The sequence below is a fragment of the Choristoneura fumiferana genome, chromosome 6, assembly GCF_025370935.1.
Source record: "Choristoneura fumiferana chromosome 6, NRCan_CFum_1, whole genome shotgun sequence".
Taxonomy (NCBI): Eukaryota; Metazoa; Arthropoda; class Insecta; order Lepidoptera; family Tortricidae; genus Choristoneura; species Choristoneura fumiferana.
This window is the reverse complement of record NC_133477.1, coordinates 8,991,661-9,006,638: the sequence shown is the minus strand read 5'-3', so window position 1 is coordinate 9,006,638 and position 14,978 is coordinate 8,991,661. Positions and strand designations below refer to the sequence as shown.

Genomic DNA, 14,978 nt, shown 5'->3' with positions numbered 1-14,978 from the left:
ATTATTTAATACGAGAATGAGAGGGACGATACGATACGAACTTCGAATTTCGAATTTTTTAGTAGCCCTGCAGATGTGAGAGTGAGCAGCAGCGGCTCAACTGCCAACTGCGAACTCCGGATTCCAGCACTGCGGTGTGAAATTCAAGGAAAAGCTACCACACTTTTTTCCCAAGAGAGTCATGTGTGTATGTTTGTCCGTCTTTCACGTCGAAACGGAACGACGGATCGACGTGATTTTTGGCATAAAGATAGTTTATGGGCCAGAGAATGACATAGGCTACTTTTTATCCCGGAAAATGCACAGTTCCCGAGGGAACAGCGCGCGATAAACGAATTCCACGCGGGCGAAGCCGCGAGCTAAACCTAGTAAGTTATAATTAAGCGTGCAAGTGAACAAGTAAATTAGAATTTCGTCTATTTTTCGGTTAAGTGGGTGGGCGTGAATTATCACTTGACACGTTTGGACAGGCACGACTTAGTTAAAAAATAATAAGTAAATCGGTTGCGTTCGTAAGTCCTTGAGTTTGAAAAAGAGAGAAGACCAAGATCTTTTCTGAAAATGTCGAAGTTGTCAGAAGACTATTGGTCGTCCATCTCGGGCTAACTAAAGAACTTAGCAGATGCGAACGTGTAGGTAAACGCTTACTTAAAATTAAGTCGCTTAAAATAGAGCTAAAAATTAGTTAACTACTTGACAACTTAATACGTGTGAACCAGCCTTTAGGAGAAGAAGCAGAGGCCGTATTATCTAACGCCTGACGTTCGCAACTGCATTTGCCATCTCTTTTTACCCTCGTCTTTGCCATAGTGACAGAAGAAAGTGAAGAAAACGATAGTGATTCCAAGTGTTTTAGCTTAGACAATAAGGCCTCAGATGCCTCAGTCGAGTTTAGACTTGCAAGAAAAATCGTGCAAGTTGCATTACATTGCGACGCTCGATTGACCACTACAAACTCGTTTGCTTTACGGCCTTGCAATGTAAACTTGCACGATTTTTCTTACAAGTCTAAACTCGGCTTAAGGCACTTGGAATCACAATCGTTTTCACCACTTCCTTCTGTCATACGGCATAATATGAGGGTAGAAAGAGATGTCGAATGCGATCGTGACGTCAACGCGTTAGACCTAACAATACGGCCTCAGGTCGCATGAAGCTCAGGCTCAGCATAAGCTGCCAACAAAAAACTTGTATCAGCTTGCGGTGATCCCGTGGAGCGAAAAACTAATGCGTGTAAAATTAGCGAAAAACCTGTATTTCACCTGATATATGTTGCGTGCAAATCAGTCCGTTTAGTTGCCTTAGGAAAAAAATATTGACTGTAACTGAGTTCAGGTTTGAGCTTAGGTTCAAGTTAATGGATAAGGTACATTAATTATTCATTAGTTTATGTTTCCGGTTGTTCATACGAGTATGTAAAAAGCGATGTTATCCTACATCCGTGTTGTGTAGGCAGTGATGTACCTACCTATTTGCATCGACCTTATTGATCGACCTGCTTTGTGACTCCGTTGCCATGAGAAAACAAATAGGTAGGTAATAAGTACGCTTTATATTTTCTAATAAAATTACTAATAAGAATAATAATAAATATCTAAGTTTCTATAAATTAGAATTGGACATTTTTATGTTTAAACACAACGAATTAGATTTTTTTTTGTACAAAACTACTTAATAAAATAACTTCTGTATATTGCCAGTCGAGGTCGCTACTGCCACAGAAAAGATAATCTTATGGACGCAATAGTTTGTCAGAACTCTAACAGATGGCGCTGGTAGTCTGGTAATATGACGGAACCAAATTATCCGCCTTCTCGGTATCGCTTCGCAGCCGCATTCTGATTAGGTATCGCAACTCACCGACCTTGACGCAAAAACGAGGAACAATTTTAATTCCCGCAGCTATAGTCGCGTATTTCTTGCTTGACATATTAATAAGGGGTTTTTGGATGCTTCGAATAAATTGCAATGATGTAGTTGGATTTATTGGAGTAGATCGGTAGAGTGCCTATTTCGAAAATAAAAATAAAAACGTTGTATACATATAAAAATAAGTACTATTTTAAATACATATCTCAAAAAAGGAAACCATGTGCTAATTGGTTTGAGGATTCATTTTTGTTCATGTTACCAGTTGAACTACCTACAACGAACATACCGACCGATTTATAAGCGTACAAATTTCAACCATGCCCGGTTTTATTCTCAGAGAGAGAGCAAGCTTAATTTTTCAAACTAAACATTCGCCAACAATCGGTACCCGGCAGACAGGCCGTTTGTCTGAGCCGTTTGGGTCTCGGATAAAAAAATCAACCTTACTCAACCGGGCGGTTCGAACCCTCGGCACGTTTGTTCCCTTCATACTTTTTTGTGCATTCGTCCCTCGAAACGAAACTTTACATCTTTTAGGGGCTGGGCACAGTCCCGCACCCTTCTGAAGCCATAATAATTTCGTTGGATTTCTCGGTTGTAAAGCAATACAAATATGTACCTTTTTCGTTTGTACTTAGGTACCTCGCTTATACATCGTTATCTTTAAATTTGAATATGGAACAAAGTGCTTTTGATTTGCTTGAGATGCTTGGTAGAGTCCGTATTATTTTAACATTTTTACTGCTATGTTAAACTCTGCGGCGATAGAATATTTTGTTTCATCCATATTTCTTACGTTGTGAAATAAAATTACGAAATATTGTTCGAATGTATCATATTCATATATAGTTATTATGATAGGTATTTAACTACCTACTGCAGGAAATTGAAACTTCCTAATTAAATATGCAGTGCTAAATAATTTAACATAAAATTGCCTTCAAATTCTTCTATCTTTTAACATAATAATCGGCATTAGAAAACAAGAAATTTGAAATGTTAGGTACTTAAGCATGAATAAAATTTATTTCTTGCAATATTTTTCAAGTTTCGCGTATAAAGAATATCCATTCCAGCCCTTTCGTTTCGCTTGTCATTCTGGTTCTATACCTGTGTTCTATACCGAACCGAGTATTGTGGAACACAGCAAGTGACATCACTATACCGCTCATTTACTTGCTATTCTTGCCTCATGGCAAGAACTAAACAACGTTGATTCAATGAATGTTAATGTGCCATTACGCGATACACTGACTAAACGAAATTTTCATTTTAGTTAGTTACTTATTACGTTCATTCCGGTAGAGTGTAGAGTCGAAATAAGTTTTCACTGTATTTTTCGACGATTTTACTTGCATTATCACCCAAATTACATTTGCATACCAAATTTCAAGTCAATGCCATTAATCGTTGAAGAGTTACGTCCTGCGGAGACAATCTTGGCCGAACTACCAAGATGTCACTACCAGGTTATTGTATTGTCACGCAATTTACACAAGTATGCCAAATTTCAAGCCAATCCGACTACAGGAAGTTGATCGAATTCAACTTGCAAAATTTGACTACAGACAGACAGACAACGGGACAGGTGAAACTAAATAAAAGCTTGTAAAATAACACAGTTTATAAGTATTGAATTATGCATGGATGTAGAAATATTAGTTACTTTTACTACTCCAGGGAAAACTTTTGAAAACCAGGGAAAGATCAGAATACACAAAGAAGAAATGTTCCTTTTTCCTCTAAACGCGCCCGATTTTGTTACAAGGATCATTTTGATGTACCTACTTAAGTTATACTACCACCTCCTTTTTAACTTATAATAAATTAAATAAACAAAATTATAAAGTTAGTAGGTATTTTACCTGCCTGTCTACCAAAGTATATGATTTCATGTCATGTCATAGTCATAAGATAAGCGTAGGTAATCCATTATAGGTAAAGTAGTAGAATCACAGTTTAAAATTCATAAATGTCACGAATTTTGTATAGGAAATTTACCTATAATTATTAATTTACTAATTAAAGCTTTTTGCGTAAAATGCAAGTGAAATCGATACTCTTCCTTATCCTTATACTTAGTCGTTTCGTTACTATCCGTTCCCTACTAATATTGATAAATGCGAAAGTAGCGCTAGCAGTCTGTTACCTCTACGCTTAAAAAGCTGAAATAATTTAATGAAATTTGGTACGGAGATAGTTCGAGACCCTGGAATGTAGATCATCATGCACTTTATTAGTGCAATGGTCATTCCAGCTTATCAAGGCTTTCCGCTCGCTGTAGATACGTAATCTAAGAAGCAAAGAAAATGTGTTAAAAACCAAGAGAAAAATTATGAACATAAAGTCACTCCAGATCTGTCTTCATAGTATTACGAGTACGATATGGCATTTCAAAATAATAACTCTTCACAACACCCGCATCGACCTTATTAGTTTTCGGCGAGTTTCTGGGATGAGGGCCTGGAGATTTGTAATAAATTAGGTCTCTACCTATTTCAGACTCTAGTCCCTCACAAAAATTACTAGTAAATTAACTACCTACATTATATCATTACTACTACTTTTGTGAGGTGAAAATAAATGCTTATTATTATTATTGATCAAACATTTAAGTACATCAAAACTGGATGACGTTATTGTATACACTAGTCAATGGAGTAATAAACCTTCAGGGTGTTTTCGGTGTGAGGTAAGCAATAAGTGTAATCACTTACCAACATTTTACACGGCATATTTAGGGTTCCGTAACTCAAAGGGTGCCAACGGAACCCTATTACTGAGACTCGGCTGTCTGTCTGTCTAGTCTGTCCGTCCGTCTGTCATAGGGCTCTATCTCTTGAGTCGTAATAGTTAGACACTTGAAATTTTCACAGATTTATGTATTACTGTGGCCGCTATAAGTAACAACAAAATACTAAAAACAGAATAAATATCTAAGGGGGGCTCCCATACAACAACGTGATTGTTTTGCCGTTTTTTGCTTGATATTAATAACGGCAACATCTTTTACCAAGAATCTTTTAGTTGTATAATCACTTTAAAAATAATTAATTAAATTAAAATAAAATAAATACTCAAAAAACATACAAAAAACTAGATTTTTTTTGCCGTCTTTTTGCTAATGTCTAATGTTGTATAGATAATGGTACGGAACCCTAAGTGCGCGAGTCCGACTCGCACCTGGCCGCTTTTTTTTATAATTTTGCCACGAAATAATAAAAATAAATTAAGCTTACGTAGCACTGTGTTAATTTACTTTTTTACCGGAAAAACAACAAAGTACCTAACACTAACCTACACAAGTTGATGAAAAAAAAATGATAGAAATTAGTTCAATCGAGTTGTTACAAAATATGTAAAATAAAATATTTATGAATACAATTAATGATTATGCCAAATACATTTAGGTGGACTTTATTACACCGGACCACATGAGTTAGATCGTCCTTCGCTTCGTAAACATTGCAATTAGAATTCGTGATAGAGTCATCATCATCATCATCATCATCAGCCCGAAGACGTCCACTGCTGGACAAAGGCCTCCCCCTTAGAACGCCACAATGAACGACAACTCGCCACTTGCATCCACCGGTTTCCCGCTACTCTCACGATGTCGTCAGTCCACCTGGTGGGAGGCCTGCCAACGCATCGTCTTCCGGTTCGTGGTCGCCACTCGAGGACTTTTCTCCCCCAACGGTTATCTGTTCTTCGAGCGTGATAGAGTCGCCGCTTCTTAATTACAATTAAGACGATTTAGAAGTAAAAACGAATAGTAGCTTTTTCATATAAATGGTGATTGATAAGTGCAGAAAAAAAGTTGCGTCAATTTAAAAATTGTATCGAGCAGTTTTGTATTTATAATGTTTTAATTAACTTAGGCTGTAAAATGATGATTTGTAATCATTTTCTTCGAAACAGAGGCAGACCGAAGAGAAGATGCCGAATGCCAGGACGACTTGGACCATAAACATAGTAATATTATGTTTATGACTTGGATGCATATCAAGTAGAGCAAGATCTCGTCAGGGACGTACACACCTACCTATGGTGGAAAAAGAGGGGGCCTCTTCCAGCAACGGGACACTTTAATGGGGTAATAAAAAAAAATCTTTCCCAAATCATTGGTTGGCATTTTATTTCTTACCTTACATAATCAGAAATATACAATATAACATAAGGCTTCAATCCAATACTTCGTTTGTTATATACGTATCCTGCCCTCGTCCAAGGTCGAGGGGCTCGGATTCCCGCTGTGATTCCCATCAGGCAATCTTCATACATCTTATTTCATTTTATTATAGCCAAAGCATTAAAGCAACTGTTAGACCTGGACTGGAAACTGTAAATTAGGTATTTGATTTGAGGGAGCCATTTTTGTTACTTCTAATGAAAAAGTGGGCACTTTATTATGGGGAACCGTAAGTAGTTGTAGGTATAAGTTGTTACATTCGCAATTTTATGCTAAAATGTATGCGCTGGGAATCGAACCCATGTCTGGTACTTTTTTTGGTTTTTCTGTGCATCCATGTTTCAGTTTGTATTCACGGGATGGCCGTAAAAGTAACAAATTTGGAGTTGAAATAAAAAATACAAAAAGACTCCAAAAACCAATCTAATGGTGATTCAGTTTCAACTCCCAGACACTGGGTCACGCGGGTCTTAGGTAGGTAGAGCAACAAATAATCGCACTGTTTTAAAAAAAAGCTTCTGAAAAAACACGCGACTTTTTTTTCGTGCAGACTGATTTTAAAATAACAATAAGTGACTTTTTTAAAGTTACTTTACCTTAGGTAGGTTATGTAACATTTTATACATATTTGTTCAGTCAAAGTTTGTTAGACAACTTAGACATGTTACAAGAAAATCGACAAGATTTTAAGAGCTCACGAAGAAGAAGAACAAACGAGCCTGCTCCTTTCTCAAAGGGCCGGCAACGCATCCGTAACTCAACTTCTGTTATGGGTGTCCGGCGGTGATTGCTTTCCATCAGGTGACCCACCGGCTCGCTTTACCCCTATCATAAAAAAAAAATATTTGTATTGCCTGTGCAACATAATATAAATCCTACTAATATTACAAATGCGAAAGTTTGTGTGTGTGAGTATGTTTGCTACTCCTTCACGTTGAAACGGCTGGACGGATTTGGATGAAATTTGGTATGTAGATAGCTGGACATCTGCAATTAAACGTAGGCTACTTTTTATTCCGATATTCCTACGGGATAGGGATGAAATCTCGAAACAACAACCGCTGGGCTTAGAGTCATGAAATTTGATAAGATTGTTTTTAATGTAACGTCAATGAAAACCACGATTTATTTTTCGGGAATTCCCACGAGAATTATTTAATATCCCGGAATTTCAATTCAGCTATTGGATCTACCTAATGATTTACGTGTGATTTAATTATACAATGTTAGCATGACAGCAAGTGCTTGAGCTAAATTCGTTCTCCTTCTCTCCCTCCCACATAAAACAGTACACCAATATGTTGACCCGGCCTAACTATCACAAATATACACCACCAAAGATGTTCACGTTTTGTTATTGTTTTACGTGTAGAGTAGAGGAGGGCTTGTTCTACGTATTGATACACATTATGTGTCGCACAGACGTAACCTGACTGTACACGTTACACGGTTGGTTGCCGAGCGAGAAGTGAATTAAAAAAAACATTGCAGTTTATTGATATGACCTTCCGCAAAGTAACGGCTAAATTAATCAATAATTTAGGTACCCACATCGAGTGTTTTGTAAATTTGGTTAGCAAAATGTAATTTCTTGGTCTGTGAGGTAAGTACTTAACTAAATACTTAGTCGTAAAAGAAGATATTTATTATGAGATACTACATGGATCTTGGCTGGCACTTGGCCCTTTAATTATCAGACTCATAAACTGAATGCACCTAGTTAATAATACCTACTTATGTAGTTACAAATTAACGTAACCTACTAACGTATCCATGGCGCCAAACCAACCAATCTTCTCAATAGACGTAAGTAATCCACCTTAATTCGTAAGAGAGAGTAGAGCACATGGCGATCTATAAACAAAACAACAAAGCCGATTGGTGTGGTGACGTTCCACCCCGGTGATATGTACGTCCTACTACCTAAATGCCTTATGTACACGGCTAGTTACTACTTCATGACTACTCGGAGCTCAGTGTGTACTGCAATGCAACGGAAAATATGCGTGTTTACCAAAGTCGTTTCGGTGAACGGTGTCGTGTGTTGCGTCACGTATAAGGAAATTGTGATAAAGCCCGAGGTCGACGTGACTAAATTGTGAACACAGTGTTTATTTCAGTTCGTGGTTTTGATTTAAGTGCTTGATATTTAATCCAGTGTTGTGATTAGAAAACAAAATGGAGTTTATTTTTTGCTATCCCGATGTTCCCCGGGGGCAGGCAATGTCCGCTGCCACGACTTGGAAGTGTAGTCGATATGACCTTGTAATGTCGAGTAAGTACATTTAAGCCTTTAAATTCGTGTTTCTAAACTTTATCCTTTGTATAAATCTGGTGTACTAGTTATTTGCTAACTAAATAAAATATCCTACCAGAATTAAACAAACACATTTTATAAATTCTAAGGAGAAGCTATTTCAAATAATAATATTGAACGTCATTGCGAGGTTCAGTCGACAAGATGGCGTCGAGTGGGGAGAGGGCGCCCAGTTTGCCAGGTGCTGCCGCCGCGTCGAGTTCGGCGCTATAGCTAACTAAATAACGCAGTGTTGTACATTTAGATTGTTCACAATGGCTACCGCGAAAGACACGTCTACTTTCTTTCTGGAGGCAGATGCAAAACAATTTGACACAATTTTGAAGTTATACCCACAAGCAATGAAACTAAAAGCAGAACAGAAAACAAAGAAACCGGAGGAGCTCATAAAATTAGACAACTGGTAAGTATTCGTCTTTGAGAGGAGAAAATGCGGCCGTGGCGTGTCAATGAACTTGTATTGTGTGTGTATCCGTGCAAACTGATTTGATAGCTACCTCCCTCGCGGACTGCATCTCTAGTTCGCGGACCGCTCATTAAAATCACTGCGTCACGTGGGATCGATGTCAAATTGACACTATCGTTTTTCCTGAAGCAGTGCGAGGAAAAATATCTCCGTGCTCGGGCGTTATAAAATGGTGGCTGCCTTTAAAACATGACGTGCAATTAACTCTATGTTAAGAGGATTTGGTGTTCATTCAATGAAGTCTTAAGCTAATTAAGACTTTAGATAATGCCTTTTAATCATATTATTGTTGTAATAACTGCTTACCTAAATTATATTCTCATTTTACAATGCTTTGTTTGGTACGCTAACATCCGCTCAAAATGGTGACTTGCCTTTTGGCTCGGTTCTCCTTTGATATTATTTCAACAACATTTCATGATTTCTTTCGTTTTACGACTGAAAACGTTAATGAGGTGACTGAAAACTGGTTTAAGGTCCATGTCATTACATTTAATTTTGTGTGAAGTGTGAGTCATCATTTTATTTTTGACTCGCTTTATAGTTAAAAAGTTAAGCCTATTGAATGGTTTTTAATTTTATTTTTGACTATATTTTAGATAGTTGAGCTGTTCTGTATTTGCAGCTGCATTATACATTAGACATGTCATTCGGTGTCAAGGTCAAAATTATTAATTTTACTGTCAACAAAACATAATTATGCTAACTGAGCCATAAGTTAGCTGGAGTCTTATTTAATATAGTAATAATTTACTATAATAGGTATAATAAATTTATAAAACATAACAGTACAAATCATAAACTTAAAATAAAGAAGTTGCTATTGATCAATTTATTGAATTTCCTCTTCTACCTTACCTGATATAGAATTGGCAATTAAAATTATTTACTTAAATGTTTTTTTGTTTCTTATTATATTTCTGTAGATATACATTCACAATACATACCTACCAACCCTAACCATATAAGTAGTTACATACCTATTTAAACCTAAGATTTTTTGTTATTTTGCTGAATATTCTCAATTGCTCAGTTAAAAGTGAATTTAGAAAAGTTTTTGTTAAATAGAATATTAATAAACCTAGGTACTTAACTTACCTAGTAGCTTTAATTTGACTGTATTTTTTGTTAATGTGACTTGCAATATTATACAATCTGCATATTTAAGTTGTACCAAATTTAAAGTTAATCCAACCACTGGAAGTGGATGAAATGCAAATTGCTAGATTTCAAATGGACAACTTATATTAATTTATTTTTATATTTAAGAGTTATTTTATAATTTCTATGATAGAATTTAACAAAGTAGAAATCTTGCAACTTTTCGCTTTTTTAGGTATGCTACGCAGAATTTAAAGATCATAAAGATGCTAACTCATAAAATATTAATTATAGGTATAGGTAGTCATTTGACGATGACGCGTACCTTGGTTCTTATTACAATGTCATTAATGTCTAATTTTGACAAAATCACGCGTCTTCGTGGATGGCACTAGGTATACTTATATAATTATTTTAAATAATTAGGAATGTATACAAAGAGAGAGTATTTTTGTTTTGTGATATCTTTCTGTGTCAGTGCCATAAATATTAAACCTCACCTCTGATATAAAAAAAACTAACTAACTGGAACCATTTATTTTTCATTTCAGGTACCAGAATGAATTACCAAAGAAGATCAAAGCGAGGGGCAAAGATGCACACTTGATACATGAAGAGTTGGTTCAGCTCATGAAATGGAAACAAGGGGTGAGTGTTTGTAAATTCGCTACCAACATTATAATTCATAATCATAATATATATTCCACTGAAGCATAAAGATCACTATTTAAAACATCTTACTGCAGTAGGTATCTACCCAAGTGATAAACATTCCACATCTCGAGCCATCAGAAGGCATGTTGGGGTCACTCACAGGGCACAGCACTAACGATTATAGGGCCTGTTGGGACATAAAAAAGTCATTGTCAACTAAAAATTGTTTTTCATGTCAGTATACATTCAGCTTTACAGGGGCCCTGTGCTTGGGTCTGTATGAAGTTCAGGAAGTGGTTGATTAAGTCAACTCTATTTATTTCTGTGTTTCTTTACAAATTATTGTTAATAATAATATGGATGTTCAGTTAGTTCATGGCCCTCAGCTTGGGAACTCGTCTAGCTATGGCAGGTTTTTTGTTTTAGGATTGAATAGGAACTTATAATCATGATGAATAAGGGCTGTAAATAACTTTAAATCGTTACTGGAAATAATTCTTCAACTTGTTTCAACACATGACCAATTGATTTTATACCACAAAGCCATAACTCAGCATTGTAGCTCATACAATGGGCATACTTGTAAATACAATAACATTATTCCCATAGCCACAATACAATGCATGAATAAACAAAACTAATTTTATATTTTTGCAGAGAGGGAAGGCTTATCCACAATTATCGTACCTCATCAAAGTGAATACACCACGCGCCGTGATGGCAGAGACTAAGAAAGCATTCCGTAAACTTCCTAACATCGAGTCTGCGATGACGGCACTGAGCAACTTAAAAGGCGTAGGAACGGCTACAGCATCAGCGTTATTGGCTGCTGCATCACCTGAGATAGCACCATTTATGGCTGATGAATGCCTACAAGCCATCCCAGAAATGGAGGGAAGCGACTACACTGCCAGGGAATACCTCAATTTTGTTACGCATATACGGAATGTCTGTGATAGGTTAAATAAGGTAAGACATTTTATAATATTAAGTTATTTAAATATTTAACATCAAGACCATAGTATTTGTAGGACTCAAGCTTCAGTTCAGGTGGAGAGGAGTATGTTACAAAAGAAAATTTAAACCTTGCCTCTGTACCACATAAAATATAATTGCTACTAATCTACATAATTTTTAACTTTCTCATACAAAAAAGTGACAATTGCAAGCACTTGTAACTTTTGTGGTATGGTCAAGGACTTAAATTTATGAGCCAGCATGGAACTATTTCACAGTAAACGTCCTAGTGACATTGTATTAATTAACAAGGAAAATCGTAATGACGTTCTTTGAAAATGTTCCATAGTGGTTCATGAATTAAGTCCTTGACCGTACAGGGTGCTGCTTTGTAATTTTTGATTGACTACCAGTTGCCTGTTGAAAAAATTAAAAATGTATATAAATAAATAAAACATATGTTTTTAATGTACTGCAATGATAATTAAATTGATTCCAAAAACATTTCCATCATTGAAACTGATAAATCTTATAAATGAACTCACAAATAAAAAAATTTAAGGAAACAAATGGCTGCGGAACAAAATGGCACCCACACATGGTTGAATTGGCAATATGGACACACAATGTCCTGTCAGACCTTCAGCCAGAGCTCCTAGGGAAATCTCCAAACTCCACCCCTGTGCCCACAAATGGAGGTTCCCCACTGCCACCCAGTGACGAAAGCAATCTCGAACCACCCACCAATGGAAATGGTAAGTGGATTACTGCTAATTTATTTGGAGTCTCATTTTTTCGTCGTGCAGAACAGACTATAGAAAATATCCAATATGCTTAGAACATGACAGGGCCCCGTTTCTTGAAGCATGTTAGTCTAAGTAATATTAGTGTTTTGTTTCATTTTTCATTCAATTTACGAGAAAAACACTAATATTATATTACTTGCTTGTAAGCTTTAAGAAGCAGGGCCCAGGAGTCCGAAAAGTCTTAGTTGTAGGTTTGTTTAATTTTACACTCAGAAAGAGACTTGGTATGTTGTAGTCAACATCTTTTATAGGTGCTTAAGTTCTGTCAAAGAATAATTTTGTTACAATCAATTAACCACCAACCGTCGGCGTCGGTCACATTTGTCTGAAGCACCACCATACATAAAACCACTTTTACACTGGGAGCAGTGCGGATTCTGTACTAACTCAGAACTAAGAAAGCATTCCGTACCATTGGCAATTTGGCATGATGGAAGTACATATTTCCATTTATTTATTATTTATTTGATCTATATAAATTAAACTGAGTTCATGCAGGGTCTGCTCCGCTCGCGGTGTCAGGTGAGCGTAAAGGTGGCTTTGCGAGCAACCCTTGTATTTCATAACTTTAATTTTTGTAGGCAAACTGGGGGTAGATTCAGTTAACGAAGACACAACGACGTCGTGCACCGAGGACTCAATGGACGCCAAGGCTGCGTCGCCCGCCACCCCCGCCACCCCCGCCTCGCCCTCGGACAACTCAGATTCTGCCTTCAGCACACCACGCGCCAAACGGTAAGACTACTACTATAGTCAGGGCCGTTTTAAGCCTGGCGTACTTTTGCAAATTAAAGAAAGTGAATGATATTTTTTTCTGCTGTGAATGTGTTACTTTATTTACTTACTACACACAAAATCAAATATAAATATAATTATCATTATAAGTATCCTTAAGATACTAGCTACAATAAAGGGAATTCTTTGGCATATCGGGGCCCCCTGACGTGAGGGCCAAGACTGTATTGACTAGCCAATCCGCATTAAGAAAATAAATAGTGACTCATCGTTGGCACTCAACTTAGCCACGCCTCTTGACCAATAATATCATAGGAAATTAGAAAGCCGTGTTCACATTGACCAGTTGAAGTAAGCCTTTCAGACAGTACGGACGTTTAGTCCATACTCTGTAGCTACAACACACGACACACGCACTGGTTTTTGGAGACAAAAGTACTTGAATATTTACTTACTGTTAACCAGTGGGTGTGCCGGAAAGGGAGGGATGGTTGGAAAGGTGGGAGGAATTTTTGTACATGTATATATTATGGATTTTAACAACATCCCTTTCCCTGCTTTTAAATATTCGTATACTAACTGAATTTAACTAGGGATTCGTTCACAATATTTATTTAAAGTATCATGTTAACAGGTATAAACTTGGTGATAAATACAGACGCTTAAAATAAACATGCACTGAATTACTTGTAGTGGTACTTAATTAAATCGTGATTGAAAAAACCTTCGCTAAGCCAAAGCTAACATGAAGTACCACAGAGATTAGCTTAGCGTTGGCCTACTCGAATAAGAAGATACAACAAAACATTTAAATACCGACATCCGCCTACAGACAAAGCTGCAAAGCAAGCCGCCCGCCTACACAGCGTAAATATAAATTATGTTGTTGGGTAACGAATCACGATCAGGCACTTAAACACCCGCCTATTCCTAGTAGTTGCGCACGTGCGGGTTGGCATGTAAAGCGGAGAAACTACTATGTCGCCGATTTCTAGAATGCTCTATAGGTTAACAATGTGACAGAGCTAATGCTTACGTATAAGTTTCAAAACAGCGTGGTGTTTTGTGACTTCCTGTTGAAACCATGCTGAGGCTTTGTCAAACTAGCCATCCTAATCTATATTAAAGTTTGTGTCTGGTTTTGTTGGATTTTAATATTAACTCGTTTATTCTCCTTGCCGCAGACAAATAGAGGAAGCGAGTTCAGCAGAAGAGAACTCGCTCGGAGACAGCCTGGACGCCAGTGCGCCGGCGGCGAAGAAGCTGCGAGAGGCCACTCACTGACACCTGCGCCCCCACCAAACATCCCTCGTGCGCCTATAAATAACTCTCTAGGCTAAGATATTGTACCTAGGTAATTTATTTTCAATTCCGTTTAATTTTAACTTAGCGTTAAGTTTAAGATTACCGGTCGGTTTTGTAAGTTTTATAGGGTATATTTTGGATGCGTATCGACGGACTTTGCCGGGCGCACTCGAGATTGTAAGATATCGACGTGAGTGTTCGGAGCGGCTCGGTTCTCGGAGCCTAGTGTTAGGTTTTGTTTGTAATAATTTTAATGTTTGAACGTTCGCATCCCGCGTGACATTCCAATAATTGTAAAAGTACGTTTAGCGGCGGCACCTGCCGCCGGACCGGACCAGATGCCTTGACGACGCCGCACGGCCGTCATCTCACCATTGCCTTATGACACAGTCTGCCCGCAGAGTTTATATGCAACAAGATAATACAAAGGTCGTGTTACCCGGGCGCCGGGTTCTACACGGGCCCACAATGTAGTTTTTATTGAACAAATATAAAATATTAATTTTATAATGTCGCATTTTCATTTCAACCCTCATACGCTGACGATCCACATTTCCGTATTCGCGTTCTTAT

General features: G+C 37.3%; 1 protein-coding gene and 1 long non-coding RNA gene across 2 annotated transcripts; both read left to right on the top strand.

Annotated features, from left to right (window-relative positions):
- The first annotated feature begins 1,453 nt into the window (after nt 1-1,453).
- On the top strand, nt 1,454-5,996 carry LOC141428978 (uncharacterized). Its single transcript, XR_012451495.1, has 2 exons — nt 1,454-1,532; nt 5,794-5,996. It is a non-coding gene; the product is annotated as an uncharacterized lncRNA (long non-coding RNA).
- Nucleotides 5,997-8,409: 2,413 nt separating this feature from the next.
- On the top strand, nt 8,410-14,915 carry Amun (protein amun). The gene is made up of 6 exons (XM_074089087.1): nt 8,410-8,784; nt 10,500-10,596; nt 11,260-11,571; nt 12,122-12,314; nt 12,947-13,100; nt 14,285-14,915. Exons 1-6 carry the CDS (start codon nt 8,636-8,638, stop codon nt 14,382-14,384), a joined length of 1,005 nt encoding a protein of 334 aa, XP_073945188.1. The 5' UTR covers nt 8,410-8,635; the 3' UTR covers nt 14,385-14,915.
- Nucleotides 14,916-14,978: the final 63 nt, after the last annotated feature.